At 43.2% G+C, this 15,161-nt stretch overlaps 2 protein-coding genes across 3 annotated transcripts in view; both read left to right on the top strand.

Moving 5' to 3' along the window:
- pank4 (pantothenate kinase 4 (inactive)) overlaps positions 1-3,921 on the top strand; it is a 10,261-nt gene extending 6,340 nt beyond the window's left edge. The window contains exons 13-18 of the mRNA XM_079342469.1: positions 242-332; positions 1,106-1,155; positions 1,296-1,400; positions 1,480-1,580; positions 1,995-2,063; positions 2,301-3,921. Of these exons, the coding sequence (XP_079198595.1) occupies positions 242-332; positions 1,106-1,155; positions 1,296-1,400; positions 1,480-1,580; positions 1,995-2,063; positions 2,301-2,550 (666 nt within the window). The 3' untranslated portion in view covers positions 2,551-3,921. The remainder of the gene's footprint in view (positions 1-241; positions 333-1,105; positions 1,156-1,295; positions 1,401-1,479; positions 1,581-1,994; positions 2,064-2,300) is intronic.
- Positions 2,565-15,161, top strand: part of draxina (dorsal inhibitory axon guidance protein a) — a 25,667-nt gene continuing 13,070 nt past the window's right edge. The window contains exon 1 of one of the 2 annotated variants that reach the window (XM_079341982.1): positions 2,565-2,649. In XM_079341982.1, the coding sequence (XP_079198108.1) occupies positions 2,648-2,649 (2 nt within the window). In that variant the 5' untranslated portion in view covers positions 2,565-2,647. Of the gene's footprint in view, positions 2,650-8,326; positions 8,569-15,161 lie in introns of those variants that run through there. The other variant, XM_079341983.1, reaches the window with a different exon arrangement.

The following is a 15,161-nucleotide window of genomic DNA, read 5'->3' as shown; positions in this document are numbered from 1 at the left end:
GAACACAGTTTTTGTTTGTCGTCTGTTTTGCAGTAATCTGCTCTCAGACTTCAAACAGTCGGCTTTGTGGATGAAAAGTTTATAAAATAAAAACACGATGTTTGAAAAGGTGGCTGCTCTCGCACATCCGAACAGATATTTTCTCTGCATCCACATTATTCTTTTGTTCTCACTCTCAGATGTACCTCACTTTTGGACAAACGTCGTCTGCTGCATGAATTTGAGAAATACCTGACATACTTTTGAGTGTCTTTTTTTTTTCTTTTTCTTTCTCAGTGTCCTTGAATCTGATCCTGAGTTTGGGTTTGCGCAGGCGAAACAACAACTGGAAGGTATTTACCATCTCGTCTTCTTCTCTTCTCGCATCTTGTCTTCATTTCTTTCATGTTACACCAACAAGGATCAGTAGTGCTGGGACCATTTCCTGATTCTTCAGCGTTTAACTTTTTGAAGTTTTATTTATTTTTTTAATTCAAAGTTACAATGTGAAGTCTTTAAAAAGTAAATCACGATCAGACAGTCTTGATGCTTTCATATGTTTGTCTTTTTATTAGGGGTGAGACTTCTTGATTAGGGCTTTCTAATTAATTAATCGCATTTAAAGTGCGTCACAGTATTTGCCCTAAAAAGCAACACTTCTCAATCTAAATGGATTTTGGTGGATGGATGAATGAATACAACGCAGCTTATTTGAAATAGTTTTTCTGCACAGCAGCTGGAAAGTTGGATCACACGTTGCTACCTTTAGCACATTTTCTAACCTCTTATCTTCTACCACTAATAATGGTCTATAGTCCAGAGAAATCAATTCAGCGAGTGAATTTGTAAGTTTATCAGACACTGAATTACTAATTTTGGTCCTGAAGTCAGTCATTTGGTCGAGTTTAGGCTCCAAACGCTTCTTGTTTGTACTTGTAGCAAAGCTAGCTCGAAGCTAACGATAAGCTAGCATGGAGCTAGCACGTAGCAATATGAGGCTAACTGTGATTAAACGCGTTAAAAAAATGTAACGCGTTATTTTCTTGTAATTAATTAAATCGTAATTAACGCGTTAAAGTCCCTCCCTACTTTGTTTTATCAATGATATTCTTTGTTTGCCTCGCAGAGCGGCCGTGGCTCATCGATTCCTTTGACCAGTGGTTTCAGAGACTAAAGGTTTGGCTCCTTTCTAATCTTTTTCATGCCGTTCTGCTTCCTGTGGATATTTCTTGTACTCGCGTCATGTTCTTTGTCCGTGGCTTGGACGTTTGTGCGTCACTCCTTGAACACACCCCATCCTGGTTTTTCTCTTGCAGGGTCCCCCTCATAGGTGTGCCTTGTTTTTCGTAGATAACAGCGGAGTCGACATCATTCTCGGAGTGATGCCGTTCGTCAGAGAGCTGCTCTCTCGGGGAACAGAGGTGAGACACGCGAGCAGCAGCAGCGTTTTCAGGGAGAACGCGTTGGAGGGAGATTCAACTCTTCTGTCCTCTTCTGCAGGTTGTGCTCGCCAGCAACTCCGGTCCGGCTCTGAACGACGTGACGAACGGTGAACTGCAAATATTGACCGAAAGAATCGCTGCCATGGATCCAGTGATTCAGTGAGTGTGTTTACAGTCAGTAGCGCTCGACAGTGAGCGCTCCCATTTTTACATCAGGCTCCGCTTCCAGAAGGAGATTAAAAAGTTTAAATCCTCCATTGAACTGCTTTAATCCACAAGCGCTACCTGAATACTCGTGACTCTAAGACCTTTGATGAAATGAGGAAAAACACAAACTACAAGACTGCATACCCCCCCCCCCCCCACCCCCAGGAGGGAACTACAAATCCCACAATCCATTCTGATTCCATCGAGACCCAACAAATGAAAGTTCAGCACTCGTAATTCAAACCCTACGCAGACATTGTTTCTACATTGATCTCTATTGTCGGGTTTATATTCCTTATTATGTTTTCAGAGGATTCTGATGGTTAAAAAACTGTTGAGTAAGACTTGAATCAACTTTGTGTGTAGGGCCGGTTTGAGCGAGGACAGGCTGACGTTGGTTCAGAGCGGCTCCAGTTCACCCTGCCTGGATCTGAGGTTGGTTACTTTCACAGTTTGAGGTTGTTTTTTTAAACGTCTTCAACCCGGATGTTCACCTTTTTTTAAAGCCGAACGTCTGAGTGCGGTTGGGAAGTGAATGAGATGTTTTATAAAAATTAGTGATGTAAAAGTCTGATTTTTCTCAGCAGAAAAAGATTCTGTTTTTAAATCCCGTCCTCTAAATGTATCAGAGCGATTCCTCGAGGTGCTTTAACTCCTCTGTCCTTCAACCAGCCGTCTGGACAAAGTTCTCGCCAACGTGGTCCGGGAGCGTAAAACCGACCTGGTGATCATCGAGGGAATGGGCCGAGCCATCCACACCAACTACTACGCCATGCTCAGCTGCGAGAGCCTCAAGATGGCCGTCATCAAGAACTCGTGGCTGGCCGACCGGCTGGGAGGGAAGCTGTTCAGCGTCGTCTTCAAGTACGAGGTCCCGGCCGGACAACCCTGCCAGGACTCTGCAGCTCGGACGCCATCTTGAGCGAGGCCGGGCTTCAGGTTTGAGGAGGAAAAAAAAAAAAAAAAAAAGGACAGAACGCCAAAGTGGAGCGACCAGAGCGGATCAGCTCGAGACCTGAATGTAAGGAGGACGATCGTATACTGCCACCGAGGGAGGGACTGATTAGCAAAGCTGATTTTTAAATATACTGTAGGAGCGTTTTTAAAGGCGAATATTCACGCCAATGTTTCACTTTTGTTTCTTTTTTTTTTTTTTTTTTTAAGATTGAATTACGAAGCGTTCCTTCAGGTTTCTGTCCATCGTATTAGTTTGTTTACATCATTTTCAGCTGCTGACGTTTGAGCTCACGTGACGACATCACGCGCCATGTTTCTGGATGCCGGTGGACGGATGAGAGAGAGTGTCTGAACTTTAGACTGTTTCGCATCACTTTGTTAAACGAACGCACCACTGAGGCGGAGGATGAGCTTGAGCGCTGTGTGTTCGAGAGAGGAGACAGGAAGTGTGTTTAATGTGCCTTCAGCTTGATGTGAGAAAAGCATCATGAGATTTTAATTTACATTGAAAGCTACAAAGGAAAAAAAAAAGGAAGCTTTTGTTTTTCAGTATTTTCTTAGCAAACACTCGGGAGAATCCATAAGTCTTGATTATTATTATTTTATTTTTATATATTACTGCCAGGTGATTGAATGGAGGTGAATAAAATCAGTCGAGTTTATCGCTGGTCAAGGGACGAGAGAGGAGAGGAAGTGTGATCAGAGGGAGAAGCAGCACTTTATCATGAAGAGTGAGTGTGATTGTGTTCTTCCACAAGGTGGCAGTATTCGACTGTGACTCGTTTTTTTTTTTTTTTTGAATGATTCCTTAAAATCCTTCCTGAAGGTGCTCGCTGTCAAAAAATCAACGCTGCGTATTTCAGGTGAAATATTCTGACTTGACTCTGATCGAAGCATCACTGGGAACCTTGTTTGTTTTCTTCTTCTTCTTTAAGTTTTGCTGCAGCTACAAATCCACAGTACGGGAGTACACTGTAATCCATCCCATCTGTTTGAAGGCAATAACAGTGCAGAAACGAGCTGTAACAACAGCCTGTATCTTAAATATCTGAAGTCGCTCTGACTGAAAATCCTGCCGACGTTTTGAAAATGATCCTTGAAGCTACGAATGCTTGAACTCACTTTGCAATACTTATTTGCCATTTGTACATACATGTGATGTACCAGTGTGTGTGTGTGTGTGTGTGTGTGTGTGTGTGCGTGCATGTGTGTATGTTTATATTTATACACATTTATAAATTCATTTTGGTTATTTCAGTTAAGCACACCGAGCACAAGGTTGCGTATTATTCTCCTGACAATCAGTTTTAATTAAACAGTGGGAAACCTTTATTTTACACCATTCATGAGTCAGTCTGTGTTCCTTCCTCCTCTCAGTGTGTGTGTGTGTGTGTGTTAGGAGAGTTATGCAGACCTATACGGGGAGTTGAAAGTTGTCCCATATTTAGAAAAAGAAAGTGAACCTGCCCCCCGGCAGTAGAAAAGCTCGACACCCTGGTCTGTGCTGGTTGATGCGTGCTGGGAGCTGCGGCTTGATAATGCATGAGGACGCCTGGCAGGGGGTCCTCCTACTTTTCATCACTGTGACTGCCAACACACACACACACACACACACACACACACACACACACACACACACACACACACACACACACACACACACACCAGTTCTGCCAGACGCCCTCATGGATTAAGTGACATCGATGTATGACGGAGTAATATTTGCCCTGCTTTTAAACATCTTCCACATTTGCCTCCTCGCAGCATCATGATGCTCGTGGACGCTGTGAGACATTGGACTGAGACGACCCTGCAACACACCCACCCACACTGATGCGATAAATCATTTTTAATCACGTTGTGTCTTTTGTCTTGGATAGTTGTGGAGGTAAATCAGAACTTGAGCAGCTGGTGTTTCACTGTGATAAAGATGCTCCCCGCTGATCCAGGCCTGCGCAGTATGAGGAGAACATGGAGCTGGCTGTAACATGTGACGTGTGCATTCTTCAGCTGGTTTATTTTTGCCTCTCTTTCTGACATGTCTCGCTCCTTGCGTGTGTCGTACTTCCTCTCAGACGTACGTCGCTTTAGTGAAAAAGCTTCTGCGGAGTGAAATCGTAAATACATCGTAAACATTATTGCTGTAGTGTGACAGTTTCTACGTTTGTCCTCTGTTAGGCGTGTTTTACTCGGAAGCTGTTTGTCTTCTTTTCTGAATCCAGAGAAATCCCAATCAGTGATACACAAACATAAACACACACGTATGAACATTTGACGGCAGGTAGGAAGTTTTTACGACCCGCAGTTTGACAGGATGAGGTTTGAGAATGACTGCTAGACTAATATTCATCAAGTAATTCAGTGGTGTCCAAACTTTTTTTCTTGCGGGCCAAAATTGTCGCGTTAGAATCGCTCACGGGCCACAGGGTTTTTTTTGTTTGTTTTTTTTAAATATTGGAAGGAACTTTTTGTATTTTGACCTCTTCAAAAAATAATGTAAATACACAATAACTAATTGCAGTGGGAAACTGTTGTGTTCTAATTTTTTGGAAAGAATAGTCAGGCTTTTATAGGTCTCCCTCGCTAACATGAAAAAGAAAAAAAAAAGAACGAAACATGCCATCTGATGAGGCCTGGGGCCAAAATCTTCAGATTCTTCGATTTGAAGTCAAGGGCCGCAAACAATCCACTCAAGGGCCACAAACAATCCACTCAAGGGCCACAAATGGCCCCCGGGCCGCACTTTGGACACCCCTGAAGTAATGAATGAAACAAAACAATCGATGTGGTTTTGATCATACAGAAAGATCCAGCCTCGACAGCATGCTAAACTTTTCACTGTGTAACTTGGTAATTACAGGCGAGACCCCGAACACGGCGATAGCAGCTCGGGCCCTGAGAACACAGAGCGGCATTGACTGCCACTGTTTGCACAACACTAATTACTAGAGTTACAGTAAACAGCCATTTCAAAAGACTGGGGTTTTTTTTTTTCCCCCCCTCTCTCCGGCTTTGAATTCAACACACTGTAGATGAACCTTTTGTGGATTCAGAGTAACAATAACAGTCATTTGATTGGCCGTGTGACCTTAAAGGCACAATGCAGCGCTTTGTTTGTGCAGAGCAGGTAAACGCTGCGTGTTTCTCCCTGCTCATTTGGAACAACTTTCCTGTTTTCTTGAAGCTCTTTCTGCTTACTGAGTTAATATGTTTCGACTGATTAACTCGACTAAAAATAAGACTATCAAACTATCAGAGCCACAAATAGCTATGTTGACGTTTTAATGCCGCACATTCCTCTCGCTCTTAGTGTTGGGAAAAGTCTCCAACCTTCTTGGTTCGACAAAGATCATGTTGTTGACCGTTCACGAGTCAATCCTGGACGTGTTGTTCACTTTCTTGTGTTCATGCTGCTTCTACATGCTGCACGTTTGAGCCACGTTTTATCTCCACGTTTGTCCTCTTTCATAATCAGCAGGTTGATTTCAGGCAGATAGGGTCAAGAATTTACACAGTTTAACTCGACGGTGTAAAGTCACCTCATATGCAAGGGGAATCTACTTAAAGGAGCGTTCTGTAAGAAATGAAAAGATAAAGTCACATTTATTTTTAAAGCACCATTTGAAAACAGCAACAGCTGAACAAAGTGCTGCACAGTGCAAAACAGTGTACAGGAGATCCACGAAAACACAAAAGAACATTTGATAGGATAAATAGAAGAGGGGGGAGTGGGGTTGGATTCTGGTCCTGAAGGGTCTGGATTTGTTTGGACCAGAGAAGGTAGGCGCTTTAAAGGGACCCCCCCCCCAAACGGGCGTTTTGAACGGTCCTTAGTTAGCCAGGCAAACAGCACACCAACAGGTGATGCAGCGTGCAGATAGAAGTGACTGTAGAAAGCAAAAGTACCTGAGGACTTTTTTTTTTATTTTTTTTTTATTTTTTTACTACCTTTGAATCTGTAAAAGATTTTGATACTCTTGACTATTTTTATGCATTGATGTTTAAAGTGATGCTGCTGTGATAACCCTGACTGTTGAGCTACTTTTTTTGTTTCTTGTTCTTTCATCTTTTGGGTCGGAATCACTGATCAGTTGCTGAGAACTCAACCGATGTGCATTTCCAGAGAAGATCTGCTGCTTCCTTTCAAATCTGGAGACGCTGCAGCATCTGTGACAATATGTCTGTTAAATAATGAGAGGAGAGAAAGAAATATGAAGGTTTGATTCTGTCACTGACTCCCATCATGAACTCTGAGAAAAAGCTGTCTCAGTCTCACAGGAGGCACACAGGAGCTGCAGGGGTCCCACTCAGAATGTCATCTTGTTCTTCACATCTTGCTCAGATTTTCTCTCCGACACGAGTGTGAAGCAAAAAAAACGTGGAAATGTCAAGTTGGGATGAAAGCCGAAGAATTGTTCTAATGTGTTTTTAAAGTGCCAGGAATACTCGCAGTAGAAGATCAGGGTGCAAACGAGCATCATAAGAGGTTTTAAAGCGGACTAACACAATGAACACAAGGCAGAGAATGCAGTATTTGTATGTAAGACATTCAAACACCACACTGGAGCCTTTACACTGTCAGATGTTTCAGCATTAAATTCACATTTCTGAAGGCATGTAAGCTCGTTATCGTCCTTCAGCAGACTCAGCCCCTCTGAGTTACACTCGCACTTCTTCACTAAGTGGCTTGTCAGCATTGTTTGCATTCAAACCAAATGAATATAAAGCTTGTTCATTGGTTTCAATGACGCTAACAAGAAGCTCTTTTCTTCAGGGGCGGACGCACAAACAAGGAAGAGAAGAGAGACTAGAACTCTAAATGTCAAACAATTCCCTCAAGTGACTCCAACACGAGCGTTCTGCAAATATGGACCGTTTGAATCCGCCGACGTGCAACCGGCTCATCGTGAAGAAGCAGAATTAGTGTTGCTGTCTGTCTCTCTGCAGTCAGCTGACTTTATACGTTGAAGAGAGAACAGGCCATGAAAAATGCAGGAACTGCAGAGGATATGCACAAAGCTAAAACGCGCCGCTTCGTGTTGCTGCAAGATTTCATTCAGATCGACTCTGTCACTCTGTCTTTCTCTTATTAACAGCACGGACAACAAACCAAGACGACAGCCAACCATTACACCCAATTTTTCAATGTATCCGAGTCACAGGCACGACGAGCTCTCCCTCCACTCCTCAGAGAAAGCTCTCTGACACTTTGTAACTTTGGCTGCAGGGATTTTGATTCCATTCAGACCAAAGATCTTCAGTGGGATCAGACAGTTTGGGGGATTTCCCCACAACTGGGAAAAGTTTATTTGTACAGAGAGATTCATGCACAGGGTGATGCCTTAATGCAAAAAGAGGAGGAGGCTCTTCAAACTGATGTCACAGCGTCTGAAGGACACGTGCTGCTCTGAGTTTTCAGGTCATTTCAAGAATCACTGCTGAAGAGGAAGAAATATGTCTCTCAAAGTAGCTGATTGAAATCTGCATGAAGTTAAATATATTTGATACTAAAACATTTGCAAATGTCTCTGTGTGCAGACGAGCAGGGTATTTATTTTTCATTAAAAGTACAAACAAGATCAAATACGCAACATTCATACTGTCGTGTAAATCCAGAAGAGTCCGGTTTCAGTCCAACCTGTGACAGGGCGCATAGTGGAGTCCCCCCCCCCCCCCCCCCCCCCCCCCCCCCCCCCCCCCCTCTGGTCACGCCCCTGATGCTCAGACAAGCCCCTCTGATGTACCGTTCAACCAGCCGGCCCTGACGCATACGCGCACTCGGGAGCGCGCACTCTGAGCCGGCGGTGACTCTCCTCCTCTTAAGAAGCAGGAGTGAGTCCGGATGCTCAGCACATCTCAGGCTCAGAGCGGACTACAGAGGTGCTACTGCTGCTGTGTCTCCATCCTGTCCGCTGTGTGACTGAGCTGCTGTTCAAACCATAAACAACAACAAAGGAAAACAACAACAAACAAACAAACGCGGGTGAGGAATCTCCTTTTATTGCATTATTTCTGTGCCTGGGGTTGAATTATTATTTGCTTTTTGCCGGAACGAAAACCCTCCAGCTTCGTTTGTTCAATATCTGTGGAGGGTTTCATGTTGTTTCTTAGATATTACGATGACTTTACTGGGACTTTATCGCACGTTTTTCCAATTTTTACACCCTGCATTGCTTTTTTTTTAAATTTAAAAAAAAAAAAAATTAAATATCAAGTGAAATTCGCTTTTGTGCATCTGCAATTACTTAATTACTTGTCACTGTATCACCAGACTGCCACGATGTCCACCTGCGCGTAAAAACGCAACAATTACGCGTCTCATTGTTGTCAAAAAGCTAAAAGAACTTATTAAAAGCGAGATGTTTCTTCCGTTTTGACACAGTTTGTTGACTTGCAGAAAGAGTGACGATCAAGTCAGAATGAGTGTTTGCAAAACAGCCAATCAGATTTGGTTAAGATAGCAGAAAATATGACGTGATGGGGATAATCACATTAAGTTCAGTGTTTCCCGCTCTCGTGCTTTAAAGTCAGATCACTGAACGAGTTGGTGGTGAGGAGAATCAGAAATGATTGCAGCGATTATCTTCCTGACAGCTCATTGTTGCTCTGCACACCAAATACAGTGTGTGTGTGTGTGTGTGTGTGTGTGTGTGTGTGTGTGTGTTTGTTTAGGGGGGAGAGAGGAGGCATATAGGAGATGGGGGGGGGGAGATAGAGACATTAGAAATGTACAGTCTATGGTGGCACCATGGCTCTCTGCACAGGAACAATATTTTTGGACTCCCACTAACGAGGTAATTTGAATGAACTGCAGTCAATCAGCAGCAGAGAAGCATGAAGACTCACAATGAGCTGACCTCAGGGCCAAAGCAACATTTACATGGGGCTGAATGCTTTCCCACTTGCTCCACCTGTCTTATGTTTCTGTGGTTTATGTGACCTCCTCTCATTGGCTGCAGTTCACATGAACCCTGATGAAGGATAGTCAGAACATGTTGACTACTTTAAATGATTTAGTAATTACAACAGAGGCGTTGAGTACCTCACTGGTACTTAGAGTGTCGGGTTTCCCTCCTTTTTGAGTGTAAAGCTCAGAATCTTAATATTTATAATAACAATATTTTCCTTTTATTTATCGGTTCATTACTCCATAAAATCGTTTTCAAACAGTTGTGGAAAAATATCGTTGCAATATGTCTTCGAATCGCTTCGTTTGTTTAAACACCGGGAGATTTTTCTTTTTTTTTAAATTGAATGAAAAAGATGAAGAACGATGTTGAACTAACGAATGATTTACAACTTTGCGAGAGAGTGTCGTTCCAAAAGTGCTTTCTTGAAGGCCCCCGTGGTAGTGGAGTGTCCTCCGAGGGGCCCCTCTTACTGGACCAAACTGGACCCTGAAGGTGCACTTGGTGTCCCACTTTTATTTTAATAAAATTAATAACTCATTCGCTCTGAGAAAGAAACAAAGAAAATCCGTCATCTGTAGCAGTTTGTTCGTAAATCTGTAAAAACGTCGACCAATCTGCAACGAGGTACCAATTTGATGAGCCAATCACACGCCTCCCTGGTCGCTCTCTACATCTTGCGTGTGAGTTTGTGTACCGCTGAATGAGACGTGAGTCGACGTCGTTGAGCTGAGGTCCAACTTCTGCATGGAAGTGAAGGGGGCGTGGCTTGTGGGTGGGGTTGTGTGCAGATGGAGCACTGAGGGAATGCTACTTTCAAAATCATGCAAGTTTAAAAAAAAAAAGAATTTTGGTAAAGTTGTCAAACGAACTCACTACAGTTTGCATCGGACGTCATTTTGTTCAAGGATTCAAAGAAGCTTATTTTAGATATTCAAGAACATGTTTGAAGGTTGAACAGAATCCAGTATTTAGACTCGATTCTGGTCCAATAAAATGCAACAATAAAAAAAAACATGCCTCTATAAACTCTGAATAAGACAGAAATCTCTAAATAATGATAAAAAAGAAAGTGAATTCATGAACCAAACAAGCAAATATTTATTTTTCAAGTGTCAGCAAACAGGCGACATTGCTAAACTTAAATCCACTCTTCTTGTTGAGCGCCACTCTCTGCCAAACGTGGCTGCATCTGTTTGATCAGTGCGACTCTTTCAATGTTGGCAGCCGGTCAACGGCGCTCGCTTCAACCAGAGGAGGGAGAGCGAGGTGGTGGGGGGGCGGGAGAGGGGGGCGAGGGAGGAGGGGGGGACTTTGGGTTCATATAATGCGTTTACATGCTTCACTTGATCGCCTCTAAACAGAAGTGTTTCCCCCCGCTGACCGGTCAAACTGTTCCCAGGCGGAGATAACAGACCCAGGTGTCCGGGGAGTGTTAGCGAGGAACAAGTTTTGTTGCTGGTTCTGGATGCCAAATGGTTGTTTGTGTGTTCTGTGCTTCAGCTGGTGTCCTTGTCCTGGAGGCCACGACACTTTGTTCTAATTAAGACATATACTTCTCTCTCTCTCTCTCTCTAAATGACATCTTATTACCTCCTCTCACTTTCTCCCCCCTTCCTCCTCGCCCTCCTCTCCCTCTTTGTCTCTCTCGTGCTCGCTCCCCTCTCCGTGGGACGCCTCTCGCTGCTGCTGCTGCTGCTGCTGCTTCTGGTGCTGTTTGTGTCTCACAGCATTTTTGGAGCTAATCTGTGTGTGGGTGTCTGGAGGAGGTTTCCCCGCTGTGAGTGTGCCTGCTCTGATTGAGGGAGAGTCTCCCAGTGTGTGTGTGTGTGTGTGTGTGTGTGTGTGTGTGTGTGTGTGTGTGTGTGTGTGTGTGTGTGTGTGTGTGTGCGCATGCCTTGGTGCCTCTGATGCATGGAGACATCAGCGACAATGTTCTGGTGTCGCCACACATCTGTTGTACCTGCGACCAAATTACCTCTGAATCACTCACCGTCTCCCTGCTCTCCGCTGCGGCTCACTCGCTGACAGATGGACCTTCCTTATGGCCCTCTTTTTTTTTTTTTTTTTTTTATCACCCTGTGACGCTTCCAGGGCCCTTTAGCAATCCAACACACCTAAAACCTTCCCAGTCGATTGTGTGAATATTGTTGTCTTAGACCAAGCACTTTTATTGCTGAAGTCGCTGTTACCGGCCCTCGAGGAAATGAAGTTTTATGGCCTTAACTGCAGCTCGGCAGACGTGTTTATTATGCAGAGACGCTAACTGTGAGCTGTAATTTGGCTGCTCGTTATTGAGCTGATATTTACGATAATTTGACGCCACAAAAAAAGACCTTTTTTTTTTGTACCCAAGATGGAGGACATAAAAGCCAGTGTTTATTCTCTAAATATTCAGATTTATTGGTTGAAGACTCTGAGAAACGGCTGTTTGGAGAAATATAAAGACATTCAGCGTTATTGGCCAGGTATGTGCACACAAGCAGAGAATTTGACTTAAGTTTCACATTGCTTAGTGTTCGTACACAAGGCCGTCCATAAGGGCGAGAAAGTGGGACGATCAGGAAAAAATAACTTCAAGCTTGAAAACATCATTTTGTTTTACATCTAAATTCTCAGCTTTTCTTATTAACAAAAAAGAAAACACATTTAGTTTTTAGTTTATTCAATATATAACCCCACCTCTCTTCTCTTTCCTTTCTCAAAGAGGTTGACCTTTTTCTTTGTGATGTTAACGTCACAGACGTGAACGGTTAGGTCAGTAATGTGGGACTCTTGTATGTCCTCACGAGGACCTTCACAACAAATTAGGATGGAAGAACATAAAGGAGGCTGTAGGGCGTCTGACCACAAAGCAACAAGAACTTGTTAACAAGATTTTTTTTCTTCTTCTTCTTCAGCTCCAAAAGCTGATTAAATGCAGAGGATGCAAATGTTAGCAAAGAGGCTATAGCTACTGATCCAAGAGGTGTTCACTGTGAGGATTACATTTCATCTGCAGAGGAAATATTCACTCGATGGGGGGGGGGGGGCTTAACATAGATAAGACAATATATATTTATATAAACAATATATTAGCTGTGTTTGTTTGACAGTGGGGATATTTATAGAAATAAAAACAGAGTGTATCTAAACTGTTAGAATAAATATTTAATTGACAGATTCTGTTTGTGCCAAAACAGGAAAGTTGTTGTTGTTACTTTAATATTTAATGAAAGCTCTCGCTCCTTATTATCATTCTTGTCTGTTTAGAGGAGATACTGACGCTCCTGCTCAGTGAAGCGTGCGGCTGAAACGAGATATTTAACCTGCTCCATGAGCAGACGCACTCTCCCAAAGGGACCTGTGTGCTGGACCGTTTGCAATTAATAGCAAATTACTGGTTCAACAAATAACACAAATTTGAGTTTTTTCAGTTTATTTTGCTTCAACAAACAAGCTGCAGGATGCAGGGAGGCATATTGTGACGTGTCAAATAGTTTCCACCTTTTTATGCTAAGCTAAGCTGATATTAGCTTGTAGCTTTCACTTTCATACCTTATCATTTAAATTCCAACTAAAAGCAAAAGGTGCTTTTACTAAACCTAGAAGGCCTTTTTTTACTTGCTATGAAACAGTCTTAATTCAAACTTGAACTTGAAACACTAGCAATGACTGGAATTAATTAAACGCGTTCGCAGCTTGCCTGAAATTGAAAAGCTACTTGATAAAAAAAAGTTTCTTTGGGTTAAAATCATTGAAAAAGATTCAAAGATGGACACAAAGAGTCCCCGCCTTCTCTGGCTGTGCAAAATTGAAGTTAAAATCTCCCGGGTTTGACCAAATGTCCCATCTGTTAACATGGAGGAGGCGGAGCTTAAGACCTATACTGCAGCCAGTCAGTAGGGGGAGCTCTTCAGTACATTTGAAATAAGTGTGAAACGAATATGCAGATGTTAAGTTACTAACAAACCGTAGATAACGTAACTTTAAGTCAGGGTGTTAAAAGTAGAACACGTTGACCCGGGTTGTGAAACGATATTAAAACACAGAGGTCGAGCAGCGGCCATCTTGGCAGAACCTGACGTTGAAGATTACTTTTTAAATCGCCTTTAGAAACGAGTCACAGTTGATCCATAATCTATTTTAGTACCTTCTTCCTCCCGTTCAGAAGATCTCGACAGAAAATGTCCTGGATTAGTTACGTATTTCTCTGACCAATCGGCTGGCTTTTCAAATGACGCAGTTTACATCTGCAGGATTTTAGAGAGCAGTACTTTAAGTTAAAGAGAGGCAGGTGGATTTTCCTTCTGACAATATTCTGAGCATGACGGTGAAGAACGACAGCTTCTCTTCGTTACGAAACGTAACTATTTAACTGATCGTTCATGCCTTTAATCTCAGCATGTGGCCGAGACAAAAAGAGACCCCTGAAGGTGGCCTCTGCCTGACGTGACAGCTCTGCCCCGACAGCCTGTTTAGGGAGCCTTTTGTGTTCGGGATCCTTCTGGCCCCGCTGGTTGCTGTGAGAGATAAAACAACGGGAGCAGATGGCTCCTGGAGGTTTGGTGTCACAGCAGGTGAAGCTGAAGGATGCACACACGCTGCAGTTTGATACCGGGGTCGCCGCCTGCTCAGTTCTTCCCCTTCGCAGATCAAGGTCCCCCCCTCTTCGTTAAATATATTTTTTATATAACGGGAGTGCTGGCTCGCTTTGGGGACGGAGCGATGGATCACAGAGTGGAGAGAGGTCTCTGATCTCATCACAGTTTAATAATCCAGCCCTCGTCCTGCAAACCCCACCTCCCTTCCCCCCTTTCCAATTTCTGCAAGATTACCTTTCACTTCATACTCATCTCTCTCTGCTCTGATTCATGTCTCCCCGAGTGGCTGTTTTCGCACTGTACGTTAAACACACGTTGATTGGGATTCTATCAAAAATGATAACAACAACAATAACACAAATCAAGCATCCCTGCTCGAGTGTACTAAAAATACAAAAAACATGAATGGCAACTGATCGAAGAAGTCAACATTTTTTCTACTTTTTTTTAATTTTGGGGATTTTATACCTTCACTCCAGAGAGTCAGAGAGTCAGAGAGAGAGAGAGAGAGAGAGAGAGAGAGAGAGAGCGGGAATGTCATGCAGGAAAAGGAGCCACAGGTCAGATCCGAACACAGACCACCCGCTAACCAACCACTAGGCCACCAGCACCTCACAATTGTTCTACTTTTAACAGCTGCTCTAAAAGTCGGGGCGTAGCGCGAACATTAAACAAGATTTGACTTCATGAAGTAAGAGAGGAAACTTCACACAGATTTCACTCAGAAATGAATCAGCAGGAAAATATCATCATCAGTCTTTTTGTTCCATCTGAGCGAGCTGTAGACGGGATTTATTTATTCATCAGCAGACGATTAGAGACTTAGCGATGTGCGTCGCTTCTGGCTACAAAAAAAAACACGAGGTGGTGCTTCAAAAATCCAACGTACAGGTGTTGGTAAAATATTGAAGTTCAAGGTGACTTTGTGAAATGGTTGCGTTTTGTCTTGTAAGCCGAAGATTGATTCAACAAGGGTTTAAAGAGGCCTTCGACATTTTTTATTCGAGCACCACTTCAGCCATTAGAGCTGTTTTTTCCTCTCAGCACATCGCCGCCTGTTTCAGTGTCGCCGTTGAAATGGTGGA

The sequence above is a fragment of the Symphodus melops genome (assembly GCF_947650265.1).
Source record: "Symphodus melops genome assembly, chromosome: 4".
Classification (NCBI taxonomy): domain Eukaryota; kingdom Metazoa; phylum Chordata; class Actinopteri; order Labriformes; family Labridae; genus Symphodus; species Symphodus melops.
The sequence above is the reverse complement of the archived record's forward strand: the minus strand, read 5'-3'. Positions and strand labels throughout refer to the sequence as shown.